Source organism: Salvelinus fontinalis, chromosome 31 (genome assembly GCF_029448725.1).
Source record: "Salvelinus fontinalis isolate EN_2023a chromosome 31, ASM2944872v1, whole genome shotgun sequence".
Classification (NCBI taxonomy): domain Eukaryota; kingdom Metazoa; phylum Chordata; class Actinopteri; order Salmoniformes; family Salmonidae; genus Salvelinus; species Salvelinus fontinalis.
Window position 1 is genome coordinate 36,000,059 of NC_074695.1, and position 18,110 is coordinate 36,018,168.

The following is an 18,110-nucleotide window of genomic DNA, read 5'->3' on the forward strand; positions in this document are numbered from 1 at the left end:
CAGCATACCACTGATTTCAATGGCTGGCACTTTTATAATAGGGCGAAATCGTCCCCGGTTGCAGTTTCTAGGGCTTCCACTAGATGTCAACAGTCTTTAGAAAGAGTTTCAGGCTGGTTTTTGGAAAAATGAGGGAGAAGCAGTCGTTTTTCTAAGGGCTCCCATTTTGGCTGTAGTGTTTCCAAGCGCATGGCCGAGATAAACAAAAAGAACATGCTATCTCCGGTAAAGACAACGATTCTCTGTCTTAAATTTTATTGTTTATTTGCGTATTAGGGTACCTAATGTTTGATTATAAACGTTGATTGACTTGTTTGGATAAGTTTATTGGTTACGTTTGGGATTCATTTTGTATGCATTTTGACAGAGGGAAAACGAGTGGATAATTGACTGAAACGCACCAGCTAAACTGAGTTTTTATGGATATAAAGAAGAACATTATCGAACAAAAGGACCATTTGTAATGTAACTGTGACCTTTTGGAGTGCCAACAGAAGAAGATCTTCAAAGGTAAGGCATATATTATATCGCTATTTCTGACTCCCTGGTTGAAAATGATTTGTTATGCTTTTGTATGATGGGGCTCTGTCCTCAGATAATCGCATGGTTTGCTTTCGCCGTAAAGCCTTTTTGAAATCTGACACCTTGGCTGGATTAACAACAATTTAAGCTTTATTTTTTTGTATTGTACTTGTGATTTCATGAAAGTTTAATATTTCTGTAATTTAATTTGAATTTGGCGCTCTGACATTTCACCGGATGTTGGCCAGGTAGGACACTACCGTCGCTCCTATCCCAAAGAAGTTAACTAGGCAAGTCAGTTAAGAACAAATTCTCAGTTTACAATGACGGCCTACCCTGGCCAACGGTGGGCCAATTGTGCGCCGCCCAATCACTGCTGGATGTGATACAGCCTCGATTTGAACCAGGGACTGAAGTGACGGCTCTTGCACTGAGATGCAGTGCCTTAGAACGCTGTGCCACTCGGAAGCCCAAATAACTGTACTAGAATGCTTAAAAGGCCGCAAAAATGTTTAATATCGGTATCGTGTTTTTTTTTAGAAGGAAAATATCGGATATCGGTATTTGTCAAAAATGTAATATCTGTGCATCCCTAAGTACAGCCTTATTCAAAAATGGATTTAATAGTTTTTTTCCCCTTCATCAATCTACACACAATAACCTATAATGACAAACCAAAAACAGTTTTTTATTAACTTTTGCAAATGTATTAAAAATAAAAAACAGAAATATCACATTTACATAAGTATTCAGACCCTTTACTCAGTACTTTGTTGAGGCATCTTTGGCAGCAATTACAGCCTCGACTCTTCTTGCGTATGACGCTACAAGCTTGGCACACCTGTATTTGAGGAGTTTCTCCCATTCTTCTCTGCTGATCCTCTTGGCTGTGTGCTTAGGGTCGTTGTCCTGTTGGAAGATGAACCTTCGCACCAGTCTGAGGTCCTGAGCGCTCTGTTGCAGGTTTTCATCAAGGAGCTCTCTGTACTTAATCTTTCCCTCGATCCGGACTAGTCTCCCAGTCCCTGCTGCCACCACCATGCTTCACCGTAGGGATGGTGCCTGGTTTCCTCCAGACGTGACGCTTGGCATTCAGGTCAAAGAGTTCAATCTTGGTTTCATCAGACCAGAGAATCTTGTTTCTCATGGTCTGACAGTCCTCTAGGTGCCTTTTGGCAAACTCTAAGCAGGCTGTCATGTGCCTTTTACTGAGGGGTGGCGTCCGTCTGGCTACTCTACCATAAAGGCCTGATTGGTGGAGTGCTGCAGAGATGGATGTCCTTTTGGAAGGTTCTCCCTTCTCCACAGAGGTACTCTGGAGCGCTGTCTGAGTGACCATCGGTTTCTTGGTCACCTTCCTGACCAAGGCTCCCTTGATTGCTCAGTTTGGCCGGGCGGCCAGCTCTAGGAAGAATCTTTGTGGTTCCAAACTTCTTCCATTTAAGAATGATGGAGGCCACGGTGTTCTTGGGAATCTTCAATGCTGCAGATATCTTGTGGTAATCTTTACCAGATCGGTGCCTCGACACAATCCTGTCTCGGAGCTCAACGGACAATTCCTTCGACCTCATGGCTTGGTTTTTGCTCTGACATGCACTGTCAACTATGGGACCTTATATAGACAGGTATGTACCTTTCAAATCATGTCCAATCAATTGATTTTACCACAGGTGGACTAATCAAGTTTTAAGAAACATCTCAAGGATGAACAATTGGGCGGCAGGTAGCCGAGTGGTAGAGCATTGGACTAGTAACCGAAAGGTTGCAAGATCGAATCCCCGAGCTGACAAGGTAAAAATCTGTCGTCCTGCCCCGAACAAGGCAGTTAACCCAATGTTCCAAGGCCGTCATTGAAAATAAGAATTTGTTCTTAACTGACTTGCCTAGTTAAATAAATATAAAATAAAAGCAATGGTAACAGGAGGCCCTGGAGCTCAATTTCTAGTTTTTCTAGTCTTATAGCAAAGGGTCAGCATACTAAAAACCTTATGTTCTCCTCGGCATTAGGGGTATTGTGTATAGATTGATGAGGACAGTTGTTTATTTAATCCATTTTAGAATAAGGCTGTAACATAATTATTTTTTTTTAAAGTCAAGGGGTATGAATACTTTCACGAATGCACTGTATGTATGTATATAGTTGTGTGTGTGTGTGTATGTATATATATATATAAATAAAATAAAACACACACACACCTATTTTATATATTGAGAGAGAAAAGGAGTTTCCTCCGAGGAGCCTCCACTGGTATAAAAACTTTAACCCATGATCTACTCAGCATTTTTCTAAATCTGCTATTCCCCCCAAAAACTGAGAACAAGCGGAACCCATGACCAAAGCATATCGTCTTACTGTTAGTCAGACTTCTCTAAGTGCTTGGCAAGACAAAGACAATGCAATTCAGGCTAATTAAGTCAAACTAATGGGTCTAGGCCCTATTCATGGAGCCAGACAGATAAGATAATAAAATGGGGGTAAGGAGATGTGGATGGCTTAGAATCATTTAGATATGTGATGATGTGCATGTGTAGGGGTTAACTAACTCGAAGCCAAGAGCGAGGAGGAATTCAGATCCAAACGGCTTGATGTGGCCTTCTGTGTCACAAAGACAAATCAATTTGCTTGCTTCAGCATTCCAGTGCACACTGGAGCACAACGTATTTGCCCTAGAAAGCATTTCACTGCACCTGCGATAATATGCACAAATCTGTGTACGCAACCAATAAACTTGAATTTGAAATAGCACAGCCACTTCCAGACAAGGCAATAACAGTGGGAAAACAGTCCACTAACCTTAGAGCATTCTGTGAGCCAATGCGGCTTGTCCTTGTGGACATAGAGATCCCTTAGGATGAATCCACTTTAAAGCCACCCCAGCCCACCTGTTATGTGTGATATCAACCATATGTAGAGCCTGCAGTGGACATACACACTTGCATATGCAGTGCACAGGACACTACTGTACCTGGTATGCAATCCTGTTACCCATCATGTACATTAAACCTACAGACATCTAGGCCTAATCCTATAATAGGATGCTCCTGGGCTAATCTCTATTGGTCTTCTTGCATCCTATCTCCTCGCCTCCCTCCCAACAGTATTGGAGGAGAAGGTCCCTCGCCTAATGAGTTCTTCTCCAATGTGTTTTTAGAAGGAGTTGATGAGAGATGAGATTATGCGAGGAATCAAGGTGAGATGAATTGACAAAAGAGCCCTGCTTCATTCGCTCACAAGTTCAGCAACTAGCAAGACCCCTAAACAAAGGAGTGAGGGCTCTATGTTAGATAGCCGAGACATTTCCCTTCCTATGCAGGTTTCATTGCCTGTTCTGACAAGCAACATTACCTCTAAGCTGCACACCTCCTCCAGGACTGCCACACAGAAATGCATGCCGCGCAGTGACACAAGAGATTGAGAACTTCACTGAGATCGCCCCATTAGTTTGCACTATATAGATCAATGTTTTTTCTGTGATCGAATCAACATTATAAAATTAGCCCCTTTTCAATGCAACAAACTGAGTTTGTGATTTTTTTGTAGTGCAGGGACAGCCCACGAGCGGTCTTTCAATCACCTGAGGGAATACGCTTTTCAGAGCTAGCTCGTTAGCCAACATCTTCAACAAGTCAAGATGAACAATTTTGAAAAGATAGGATCTACAAATAGGATCTACAAATCTACAAGTATCTTCTGTTACCATTGCCAACTATGTAAAAATAGCCTACATAAAACCAACAAATAAAAACATTGCAGCCTGATAGTAACCTGATAAAAATAAATATCCTGGGGCCTCCTGAGTGGTGCAGCGTTCTAAAGCACTGCATTATTAGAGGCGTCACTACAGACTCGGGTTCGATCCCAGGCTGTGTTACAGACAGCCGCAACCGGGAGACTCATGAGGCGGCGCACAGTTGGCCGAGTGTCGTCCGGGTTAGGGGAGCGAGATGTCCTTGTCCCATCACGCTCTAGCGACTCCTTGTGGCGTGCCGGGCGCATGCACGCTGACTTCGGTCACCAGCTGTACAGTGTTTCCTCACACATTGGGACAGATTGGAGCGGCTGGCTTCCGGGTTAAGCGAGCAGTGCGGCTTGGCAGGGTCGTGTTTCAGAGGACGCATGGCTCTCGACCTTTGCCTCTCCCGAGTCCGTACGATATCACAAAATTGGGGAGAAAAAAGGGGGTAATTTTTTTTAAATGTATATATTTATATATATATATATATATATATACACACACACACACACAGTTGAAGTCGGAAGTTTACATACACCTTAGCCAAATACATTTAAACTCAGTTTCACAATTCCTGACATTTAATCCTAGTAAAAACTCCCTGTCTTAGGTCAGTTAGGATCACCACTTTATTTTAAGAATGTGAAATGTCAGAATAATAGTATAGAGAATGATTTATTTCAGGTTTTATATCTTTCATTACATTCCCAGTGGGTCAGAAGTTTCCATACACTCAATTAGTATTTGGTAGCATTGCCTTTAAATTGTTGAACTTGGGTCAAAGATTTTGGGTAGCCTTACACAAGCTTCTCAGAATAAGTTGGGTGAATTTTGGCTCATTCCTCCTCACAGAGCTGGTGTAACTGAGTCAGGTTTGTAGGCCTCCTTGCTCGCACACACTTTTTCAGTTCTGCCCACCAATTTTCTATAGGATTGAGGTCAGGGCTTTGTGATGGTCAATCCAATACCTTGACTTTGTTGTCCTCAAGCCATTTTGCCACAACTTTGGAAGTATGCTTGGGGTCATTGTCCATTTGGAAGACCCATTCACGACCAAGCTTTAACTCCCTGACTGATGTCTTGAGATGTTGCTTCAATAAATCAACATAATTGTCCATCCTCATGATGCCATCTATTTTGTGAAGTGCACCAGTCCCTCCTGCAGCAAAGCACCCCACAACATGATGCTGCCACCCCCATGCTTCACTGTTGGGATGATGTTCTTCGGCTTGCAAGCCTCCCCTTTTTCCTCCAAACATAATGATGGTCATTATGGCCAAACAGCTCTATTTTTGTTTCATCAGACCAGAGGACATTTCTCCAAAAAGTACGATCTTTGTCCCCTGGTGCTGTTGCAAACCGTAGTCTGGCTTTTTTATGTCAGTTTTGGAGCAGTGGCTTCTTCCTTGCTGAGCGGCCTTTCAGGTTTACTGTGGAGAAAAAATACCTTTGTACCTGTTTCCTCCAGCATTTTCACAAGGTCCTTTGCTGTTGTTCTGGGATTGATTTGCACTTTTCGCACCAAAGTACGTTCAACTCTAGAAGACAGAACACGTCTCCTTCCTGAGCGGTATGACGGTTGCGTGGTCCCATGGTGTTTATACTTGCATACTATTGTTTGTACAGATGAATACGGTACCTTCAGGCGTTTGGAAATTGCTCCCAAAGATGAACCAGACTTGTGGAGGTCTACAATTTTTTCTGAGGTCTTGGCTGATTTCTTTTGAATTTCCCATGATGTCAAGCAAAGAGGCACTGAGTTTGAAGGTAGGCCTTGAAATACATCCACAGATACACCTCCAATTGACTCAAATGATGTAAATTAGAAGCTTCTAAAGCCATGACATCATTTTCTGGAATTTTCCAAGCTATTTAAAGGCACAGTCAACTTAGTGTATGTAAACTTATGTAAACACTTCATGTAAACACTTATGTAAACACTTAATGGAATGAAATAAAGCAAAACGTGTCTCTCACAGGTGTAGCATAGGTTGTGAGCTCTGCAAACAACTTGTCCACCCCATTGGAGGCTGATGAGGGGAGGACGTTTCTTAATAAATGGCTGGAACAGAGTGAATTAAATGGCAACCATGTGTTTAAAACCATTCCACTCATTCCATTCTAGCCATTACCACGAGCCCATCCTCCCCAATTAAGGTGCCACCAACCTCCTGTGGATCACACAAATAATGAGAACTGTAAACGACTAATAATAGTATATTGAACACACTAACAGATATTGCCATACCCAAACAAACATTGTATATTCGAAATTATGGGAATTAAATGGTAAATGTACTACTGGTGACACACCACATGGCCAAAAGTATGTGGACACTTGCTTGTCAAACATCTCATTCCAAAATCATGGTCTATAATATGGAGTTGGCCCCCGCTTTGCTGCTATAACAGCCTCCACTCTTCTGAGAAGGCTTTCCATTAGATATTGGAAAATTGCTGCAGGGACTTGCTTCCATTCAGCCACAAGAGCAGTACTGAGGTCGGGTACTGATGTTGGGTGATTAGGCCTGGCTCGCAGTTGGCATTCCAATTCATCCTGAAGGTGTTCAATGGGGTTGAGGTCAGGGCTTTGTGCAGGCCAATCAAGTTCTTCCACGCTGATCTCAACAAACTATTTCTGTATGGACCTCGCTTTGTGCACGGACGGGGACATTGTTATACTGAAACGGGAGAGGGCCTTCCCCAGACTGTCGCCACAAAGTTGGAAGCACAGTATTGTCTAGAATGTCATTGTATGTTGCAGCGTTAAGATTTCCCTTCACTGGCACTAAGGGGCCTAGCCCCAGACCATTATTCCTCATCCACCTAACTTTACAGTTGGCACTATGCATTCGGGCAGGTAGCGTTCTCATGGCATCCGCCAAACGAGATTCGTCCGTCAGACTGCCAGATGGTGATGAGTGATTCATCACTCCAGAGAACGCGTTTCCACTGCTCCAGAGTCCAATGGCGGCAAGCTTTACACCACTCCAGCTAACACTTGGCATTGTGATCTTAGCCTTGTGTGCGGCTGCTCGCCCACGGAAACCAATTTCATGAAGCTCCCGCCGAACAGTTATTGTGCTGACGTTGCTTTTGGGGGCAGTTTGGAACTCGGTACTAAGTGTTGCAACCGAGGACAGAAGATTTTTACGCGCTGTGCACTTCAGCTCTCGGCGGTCCCGTTCTGTAGCCTACCACTTCGTGGCTGAGGCGTTGCTGCACTTAGACGTTTCCACTTCACAATAACAGCACTTACAGTTGACCGGGGCTGCTCTAGCATAGCAGATATTTGGAGAACTGACTTCTTGGAAAGGTGGTATCCCATGAGGGTGCCACGTTGAAAGTCACTGAGCTCCTCAGTACCGGCCATTCTATTGCCAATGTCTATAGAAATTGCATGGCGGTGTGCTCAATTTTTTACATCTATCAGCAATTCACACAATGAAGTTATGAAACAATAAATGCGCACGAAATGGTGGAGAGAGAAGTGCCTTGTGAATCATAGCCACACTCCCCTTCTTATTGGACTGTGCCATCCCTGCGGCCTCCGCAATGGATTAGTCCACTGAGACAGGCGCAAATCAGACAGGTGTTTCATGTGCCATCAAGCTATTTGCGACTGCTCGGCAAAAAATATATATATATTGGTCGACCAACAGCCTATCGACCAAACAACCGACCACTCGACTAAATGGGGTCAGCCCTACTGTAGTCTAAACAGAACCAGAGCATTATTCTAGAGCAAGTCTTTGTCAAGCAACATAGTTCTCAGCACATTTGCTACAACCATGCTGACAATCACAGTTTGTTTAGAATGAGTGCTACTGTTTTTACAGTAAAATGATAGCTTCTGATCCTATGAATGATAACATTTGGGAAAATGGCATCAGTTGCTGCTCCAAATGTGTATACATATTAGTAGTTCCCAACACACAAGTGCTGTACAAAAAGAGGCAGGGCAGTAAAAGTTAAGCTATTCAAAAAGCACCACACCAAACCACAGACCTGTTTAGCAGCATTCTCTTTATTGAAAAGATCCCAGTACGGTTTGACCTCTTAACTGTGCTCAAATACTTCCTGTGAGAATTACAGGCCCACTATAGCCCCTGGTAATCCTGCATTACAATGGTACGCCCACACACACTCTACACAAACTAGTATCACCATGCTAGCTACCACCGTGACATCTCTACCTCTAAACAGGGAGCTGATGCACTCCCATTATCTCAGTCACTGCTGAAGCGCTCTGCACGTGTACATTAGCCTATTGTCCATAGCCTTTACTATTGGCCCAACAGAAGGCCTAAGCAGATAAGATAACGCTGGGCCACCACGGCCTAAGAGGAGAAGTACAGCACAGCTCTCCTGACTGCGGCATCACCATATCAGATGATCAATCTGTGATGATCAGATCAACTCATATCAGCTAGAACTTCTGTGGTTGTTGTGTACTAATGAACCAGGCAGGAGTTGAATTAGGCAGTTGTAGTTGTTGGTGAAGCGATTAGTGAATGCTGCAATCCGATGGCCAACAAATTGTATCTTAAAGGAAATGCAGTTCCCTTGCATTCCAGCTCAATTGAAACCAACAGCTATCCCCACAAACTTAGAGCACTCCACAGTATTTGACTCAAGTGGTTCTATAAAAATTGTACGTGTTGAACGCTTATAGGGATGATGCAATCGGGTGCATGTTCAATAAAAACAACCACATTTGCACCAGCCCTGACTCCTATGTGTGTTGCTTCAAAGACAAAATGCGCCTGCATGGTTCTTGGCCAAAACAGTTCGGAAGAGTTTGTGCATATATTATGATGTTTTTGACTTCAACAAGGGTTTTTTCGGCGATTCGGGCACAATACATTTTTTCTTGAGGCAAGCGGAAGTCGGTAGCCGAAGTCTACGCACCCTTGTTGACAACTGGTCAACAGTAGGGATTCTTCAATGAAATGCCTGTGGTCATTCAACGACAAGACGACTTCTCCTCATGCACATTTTTGCACTTGAATACTGCACCAAACATTATAGTCAGATTCAAAATTGCACGACTAAGATCACGACAAAAAAAAAATCTATAATGACATTTGAGTCATAGATTAATTATGACTATTTTTAGGGAGTGTATACTGGCTACAGCGTCTCAAAATGGACAAACAGTACTATTGCTGCTTTTTTCTTGTTTTTCAAGCAAGCAAGCAAGGTCTTTAAAGGGAGTACGGGAGCACACTTGTTCGTTTCGCCAAACTGAAGCATGCTGACGCCTTTAGTGTTATGCCTAAGGTAAAAAAAAATATCTAGTGGAAACACCAGTCAGACAAGGTTGATGAAATGTGATGGTATTCAATTAATCCAAATTCAAGTCGAGGCATGACTTAACCTACAACACGGAGGAGTGGTGGACTTTTGAATTCTATTGACATGGGGTAATCAATGGACTCAATCTGTCCACAGTTCAAAACATTGGGGGCACACTTCTGTGTTTGCTGTGCTTATTGACAGAAGCCGCCTCCGCCACAGAGCGTCAACTGTTCTGGGGAAGCCGTGGTAGTCTTCACTAGAGCCCTCTGGGCAAACCCAGGTCTCATGGCACCACTCCCTAAATATCCCTGCTCACGCAAAACACAGGAGAGCCTCTCATCAAGCGCCCCAACCACGAAACGACGTTTGTTTGTCCACCGAGCAATCAATCACCCCCCCATCCCTCCACCAATCCACCCTCCACCCTTGCAACAAGGCCAGACCATTATTCTCTGAAAAGGTGGGTGGTGGAGAGTGGGGTCATTGAGGGCTTGAATGTAACTCAATCACCTCTCTGAAAGCGACAGAGACACACACAAGAGGCTATGCAGTGAGAGTGAGGGAGGGAGAGTTTGCAGGAGTCCACCCCAGTCCCAGTACAGGACTGCATAGGCCGGTGAGACCTGTGGATGTGTGACTGCAGCAGGTAAATGGGTTCTCTGGTTACCCGTTTCCCAGGACAGCTCCTGGTATTCATGTGTTCAGACATAAAGCTCCAGAGGGCTATATTTCTCCCTACTAACAAATAAGCTCTGGGAAGGGCGAGAGATGCCACACCAGATAAGGCAGTGCCTCTGCTTTATGGCTCAAATTACAACCAAACACCTCTGTTTATGCTACAAGGGCCACAAATGGCAACTTGTTGTGGTTTCACCATTACCAAGCACTGTAAATGTTTCATCATTAGGACACAGTTAAGGATTGTTAGTGACAAGATCAGGAGGCGCCATTTTTTGTTTTCATTACGGTCAATATATTTGACGCATTCAGCAATTCATTCTGAAAATCCATTGATTATATTTTTCAATACCATAGGTTTCATAGGAGTTTCTGTTGGCTTGTTTTATTCCAAAACCCTCCATTTCCTGCACTGTGATCAAATGTCATTCTGAGGTAGCCTAAAAGTGTTGTAACTGAACCCACATTTCTTGAACGCAGCATCTGCAATTTCAACAGCCTGATCCTGTCACTTTGTTTGGAAAGCTGAGGGATGGGAATGGGGAAATGTAAACACTCAAATTCGTAGACAAAGCTACAGATTGTGCCTTTACCATGGCAAATACATCATCTGAATGAAATCAACATTTCAGACATTCCCAGACTGCAATATTTATGTTAATCTATGCATCAGCTGTTCCGCTGTATGTTCTGTGAATGTAGACACAACAACATGGCCAGCTGACCGAGTATGACGAAGAACAATCTAATATTCACAATTGAATGACCCTTTCTTGACAGGTCACTGACTCAATTCAGCTGCCAAAGGGACCAATCGAAAGAAAGTCACCACCAGGCCTACTTAAAGCTGGTTGTCAGTGGTTGTCTTTTCCTCTGGCAAAAAAATGGCACACTGTAGAAAATCGAAACGCTCAAACTATGCACTTTCTGAAGATGAGCTTATCCGCGTATTCTTGGGGGATTTTAACAGTGACCGCATTGTGACGTTCTCATTCCGACTCTGGGCCCAAAAGCTCTTTGTTACACTGTGAATTCTATGAATAAATGAGGCAACGATTCAAGAGTTCACTTTGAGACAGACACCTCATTATAGGGCAAGAATAGTTTTCCAGGGAGGGGGTCACAAATCCATTCAAGGCATTATCATTATCTTATGGGAAAAAGGCTAATGTTTTGTTGTGATCTGAGGGAGATATTCCTGTGATGGAAACCACAGAAAATGGTGAGGTGTGACCATATTCAATACACCATCTGTATAGCTTACATACAATGAACATGCACTTTAAGCTGTAGGCTAATACAGGGATTCTTCCAACAATGTAGTTTGATAATAGATGGCTTTACAAGAAATTGTGTCACAGGGATAGAATTTTGAAGAAAATCACAAAATATACCAAACAAAATCACTTAGTGGTTGGTGGCATTTTCTTGACCATTTCCCAGCTGAAAGCAATGACATTCAACTAAACTTACAGCCTAGGCCTAGTACAGGAACAAAAAGCTGTGCTCATTAATAGAGTAGAATAACAGTAAATCTCTCTCTCCTTTATATTTCACATTTGACCCATAATGCCATCGATACCAGACAGATCTGGTTTGCTAGGAAAACAAGCCTGTAACCGGATCCTGGTTTTAGTGATGAACGCAACAAATGTAACAATATTATCAGGAGGAAAATGTGCCTTTTGTTATTGGTTTACGACAACAGATTCCTGGTGTATCATGCATTCGTTTGTCACTGACGTTTTGCAGTTCTCTTTTAGCTTATCATTTTGTGATAAGAAGACCAATACTATTAGCACTCTTAGACCTAAGGGCTAACCGGCATTTGGTGTTTAAAACAAACTGGCCTCTGAGGTGCACCTGTCCACTGATCTCAAAGACAACTTCAAAAAATATAGGAAATGCATTTATGTGACAAATACAAGGGTTTACATTTGTCACGTTTACAAAACCACAAAACATGGAATTTGTCTTCCCTCTTACCCTTTGTAATCAAACCAACCTTCTGTATCAGTGCAAGGTCTGTAGACTACATTCCGTGGGCATCAATAAGTTAAATCAACATGTGTCTCCCTCATGAACAGCAAGCAAAGCAAGCAGCAGGCCTGGACAGCTAGGGAACACTCACACATGATTTATAATATAATAATGATATGTGCATTTGTTAACTCCACTGAACAGAAAGCTGGGAACCCAATTTGTTAATTGGATGATGAATGAGCTGCCGAGATATTCTAGCAGCCAGCTTTCTTTGTCTGTGTATAGAGGCTGAGGCCCATGCATCATCGTGCAGAGCTCTGCTCAGGCAGGCCAAGCATTTGACTGGGAAGCATAAGGGGAACCATTGGCTGGATACACTTTGTGTTGTAACATCAGAAAGCTAGGAAACATCGCACAGTATGAATGTGCCATTATCAATCATAATCTAAACCCATCCAAGCAGGATTCATTCCAATCATGTAAGTGTAAAAAATCCTTGAATAAACTATTTTGCTGAGTCAAATGATTGAGGAAAGACCAGTCAAGACTCCTGGATTTCCTCAGAAATTTGAACAGAATATGTTTTTGCGGAAGAGGCACTTGTTGTCCCCCAGGCTGACAGACTGGCTATGCTTTGCTTATGCTAACTTAATTTTGGCCACTTAAAATAAGGATGCGCCTAAAATTAGGATAGTCCAAGAGATACTTGCAGATAGAGTAGTGTCTGGGCCCCTATTCAATAACAGCCTGAGTAGGAGTGCTGGTGTAGGATCAGGTTCTCCTTGTCCATATAATCTTATGAATGATGACCTTAAAAGCCAGTACCTTGTGTTCTCTTTGCATACAGTAGTGACACATCTGAATGTGTGAACCTACTTTATTAATAACATAACTGGTTACTTGGGCTCCCGAGTGGCGCAGCAGTCTAAGGCACTGCATCTCAGTGCGAGAGGCGTCACGGCAGACCCTGGTTTGATTCCAGGCTGTATCACAACCGGCCATGATTGGGAGTCCCATAGGGCAGCACACAATTGGCCCAGCGTCATCCGGGTTAGGGTTTGGCCGGGGTAGGCCATCATTGTAAATAAGAATTTGTTTTTAACTGACTTGCCGAGTTAAATAAAGGTTCAATTTTTTTTAAATAATTACCAGGCCTGACATCATTGGATCTCTATGCTTGCCATACCCTGCCAATGCATCATACCCATACAGTGCCTTGCAAAAGTATTCATTCCCTTGGCATTTTCCTATTTTGTTGAATAACAACCTGTAATTTAAAATAGATTTTTATTTGGATTTCATGTAATGGACATACACAAAATAGTCCAAATTGGTTAAGTGAAATTTAAAAAAATATTTGTTACAAAATTTAAAAAAACGGAAAAGTTGTGAGTGCATATGTATTCACCCCCTTTGCTATGAAGCCCCAAAATAAGATCTGGTGCAACCAATTACCTTCAGAAGTCACATAATTAGTTAAAGTCCACCTGTGTGCAATCTAAATGTCACATGATCTGTCATATGCTCTCATTATATATATATATATGCTCTCATTATATATATATATATATATATATATATATATATATATATATATATATATATATATATATATATATATATATATATATATATATATATATATATATATATATATATATATATATATATACACACACACACCTGTTCTGAAAGGCCACAGAGTCTGCCACACCACTAAGCAAGGGGCACCACCAAACAAGCGACATTATGAAGACCAAGGAGCTCTCCAAACAGGTCAGGGACAAAATTGTGGAGAAGTACAGATCAGGGTCGGGTTATAAAAGAATATCCGAAACTTTGAACATCCCACGGAGCACCATTATATCCATGGTTAAAAAATGGTAAGAATATGGCACCACAACAAACCTGCCAAGAGAGGGCCGCCCTCCAAAACTCACAGACCAGGCAAGGAGGGCATTAATCAGAGTGGCAACAAGGAGACAAAGAAACAAACCCTGAAGGAGCTGCAAAGCTCCACAGCGGAGATTGGAGTATCTGTCCATAGGACCACTTTAAGCCGTACACTCCACAGAGCTGGGCTTTACGGAAGAGTGGTCAGAAAAAAGCCATTGCTTAAAGAAAATAAATAAACAAACACGTTTGGTGTTCACCAAACGGCATGTGGGAGACTCCCCAAACATATGGAAGAAGGTACTCTGGTCAGATGAGACTAAAATTTAGCTTTTTGCCCATCAAGGAAAATGCTATGTCTGGCGCAAACCCAACACCTCATCACTACGAGAACACATCAGTGAAGCATGGTGGTGGCAGCATCATGCTGTGGGGATGTTTTTCCATCGGCAGGGACTGGGAAACTGGTCAGAATTGAAGGAATGATGGATGGCGCTAAATGGAGCGAAATTCTTGAGGGAAACCTGTTTGTCAACCAGAGATTTGAGACTGGGACGGAGGTTCACCTTCCAGCAGGACAATGACCCTAAGCATACTGCTAAAGCAACACTCGTGTGGTTTAAGGGGAAACATTTAAATGTCTTGGAATGGCCTAGTCAAAGCCCAGACCTCAATCCAATTGAAAATCTGTGGTATGACTTAAAGATTGCTGTACACCAGCGGAACCCATCCAACTTGAAGGAGCTGGAGCAGTTTTGCCTTGAAGTATGGGCAAAAATCCCAGTGACTAGATGTGCCAAGCTTATAGAGACATACCCCAAGATTATTGCAGCTGTAATTGCTGCAAAAGGTGTCTCTACAAAGTATTGACTTTGGGGGGGGGGGGGGGGGGGGGGTGAATAGGTACGCACACTCAAGTTTATTTTTTTGTCTTATTTCTTGATTGTTTCACAAAAAATATTTTGCATCTTCAAAGTGGTAGGCATGTTGTGGAAATCAAATGATACAAACCCCCCAAAAATCTATTTTAATTCCAGGTTGTAAGGCAACAAACTAGTAAAATGCCAAGAGGGTGAATACTTTCACAAGTCAATGTACATTAAAAAAGTGGCCACACAAAGACTTCTGAGGATATTTCTAAAATTCAAGAAAGGACCTTCAAGTGAACACAATGGAAACACCTTTGAAACGAGTGATCAAAAAACTAATCCATTAATTGAATGAGCAATGTGAATTGTTTCATGGTGTTTTGCAGTGAGAATTGAGCTTGTCATCATCACACAAGCATGCAACAGAACACAATTATTGTTGATGCATTGCATAGAGGCATATGACCTTTAGACAATAAAGATAAGCTCACAGCAAGATGTGGATTTCACAAGTCGCTTTCCTGATAAGATCTGGGAAGTGAGCAGGTGCACTATCCAAACACAATGCCAAAAGAGAGAGTCATACACTGCCTGGAACTGGGCTGAAGGTCCTCTATAGGCTAACGTTATACAGCATAATCCAAAGAAGAAGAAGAAATAAAAAACAGTGTTTACAATGTTTATCATAAGACATAGGCTAATCAATAATCATGGAAGAAAAACATAGACTACTTTTAGTCTTTTCTAATAATAAAATGTGAAGAACAAACTAGCCTTTAGCTTAATGTATCCATTAATGTCTCAAATACTGTATATAGGCAATTATGTTATTTGCATGGTATTCAAATCATGTCTAGACTGAGTAATTAAATGACTTAGTCACCACATGGATAGACTACAATTTGATGTGATCACGGAAAAGGAGGTTATTGCTTTTCAATGGTGGCCTCTTCTCAAGCATCCTCAGCTGCCTGACATGGCAACACAGTTATCACAAAGAACCAGAGTTGCTGGTGGAGCCTTCACTGTTTGACATCTCTGGATCTTAAATCGATATGAACCTTGCTAAAAAAAAAATGAAGACGAATATGAACGTTTTCCTATTACTCGGAGCCTGTCGTTTTGATCTTGAAAATGGGTGTGCCGTGGGGGGGAAAGGATACATTTCAATCTCCAGTGTTGCGCCTAACTGCGCATGTTGAGCACCTGCCTTAACATGAAAAGTAGGCTACATTTGGAGCGTTCACATTGAGAGGTCACTGGATAAAAGGTAGATAGATATGTTCTATACATTGATACTGAGAGGTCTTCATCTTTCAATATTGAACTGCTGGCGCGACGTGGACTGCCCTGCAGCAAAGGCATTCAGTGTTGGCAAACTATTTATTCTTGTGTCTAATCCGTCCATCATATCTTTGGCATTTCAGTGAGGACCGCTGATGCACCTGCAGCATTGTACTATCAGTATAATAGGGTTTTTGCTAAGCATGTGATATCGCATTCATGTTTAAACCCAGATACAAATGGTACTTGTGAGAAGGGTCTGCAATGCGTAGTTAACAGGCGACGATCAGACTTTGTGCGCCCGCAGCGTCGGTAAAACTATTAGGCTACCAAATCAAACATCTGTATTTAAATAAAATTGCCCTTACAATGTGTTTGGGGCATTTAAACATGCACTTAAATCACGGCTTTGGGGTAAAGTAGATTTGTATTATTTTTTAAACATTATCCATGTTACACAAGTGCTACGTAGCCTACTTGGCCCGGTATCCCAAACGCATTTTAAAGCTAAGTTCGATGAATTTAACCTTAATTAAGATGCTTTTGGGAAACCGGGCCCTGAAAAATAAAAACAGGTGAATGAAGCAGACAAGGGAAAGCCTATAGACTAACCATAGTATGGGCTCTAATAAGTTAAGGGCTATATGAAATATATAATGCCAACGTGTATGTTTGCAAATTGAATTGTATTTATGCAGATAGGCCTACAATGGATGGGCACGCAAAATAGCATTGACGTCTGGCAGAGGGGCGAAACAGAAAACAACCTCGTTCATCCATACAGATATAATGGCCCCTCATCATTTCATGATACTAATTAAAAATTACAGTGACGATGCAAAATTGATAGAATTTAAGTTGGGTTTGATTGCATTTTTGATCAAATAGCTACAGTGTCGCGCTATGCACTGACACGGACGAATAGTCTACTTTGTAGTAAGCGACATCCATCCGCTATGGCAATCAGTAGCCTTGTCAGGTTGACCAGATACATCCCTTAGGAATGCCATCATCTGGGTTATTAATTGTAGCCTTTTATAATAAACAATGTGTAGGCAAAACGGAGCATTGGCCTTAATTTTCCTTACATGAAAGGAGTTCGTTCGCACGAACATATAGACAGACAACACAGAGATAAACCCTCGTCTTTGGCTTACCTTTAGCTGCCTCCACCGCACATAATAGTCCGAGGACCAGTCCGACAACGGATGCAAAATGTTTATACCTTCTGATCTGCATCCCAAATTCGAATTACAACACGGGAAAATAAAAACAACCTTCTTATATCCTCGCCTATAATAAAATATATAGCTCTCTCAAGAAAAACAATTTCAGAAGATGTATTCTGCAACCGTGATACTCCTAAAATGGCCGCCCCCAGCGCCGCTTTGCTATTCCCTTCTATCGCCACTCGCTCTCTCGCAGTTTTGCGGACCGATGGCTAGTGACGTCAATACTGTTATTGTGGGAGTGCTTGCAGCTAGTTGAGCACAGACAGTCATACTCAGACAGAGGGCGAGGGCCAAATACTTCTATTGGTAGGATGAGTGACAACCAGGCTGGTGACACAGAGGGGATGTACTGTTGGGTGCAATAAGGCCTACAACAACACTTTCTTATATCCTAGTTCCTAATCAATCAATCAAATGTATTTATAAAGCCCTTTATTAAAGCAGCAGGTCACAAAGTGCTTATACAGAAAACCAGCCTAAACCCCCAAATGGCAAGCAATGCAGATGTAGAAGCAAAATAATAGGAAGCTCTAATGTTTATGATAAATAAAATAAAACTGAATAGGGCAGCTGGTACAATACTATGTCTGCTATCTGTGTAAGTAAAGCAGGCC

At 42.2% G+C, this 18,110-nt stretch overlaps 1 protein-coding gene across 2 annotated transcripts in view; it reads right to left on the bottom strand.

Annotated features, from left to right (window-relative positions):
* Positions 1 to 17,701, bottom strand: part of clstn1 (calsyntenin 1) — a 74,783-nt gene extending 57,082 nt beyond the window's left edge. For both annotated transcript variants that reach the window (XM_055892393.1, XM_055892392.1), the window contains exon 1: positions 17,422 to 17,701. In XM_055892393.1, the coding sequence (XP_055748368.1) occupies positions 17,422 to 17,503 (82 nt within the window). In that variant the 5' untranslated portion in view covers positions 17,504 to 17,701. The remainder of the gene's footprint in view (positions 1 to 17,421) is intronic.
* Between the last annotated feature and the right edge of the window lie 409 nt (positions 17,702 to 18,110).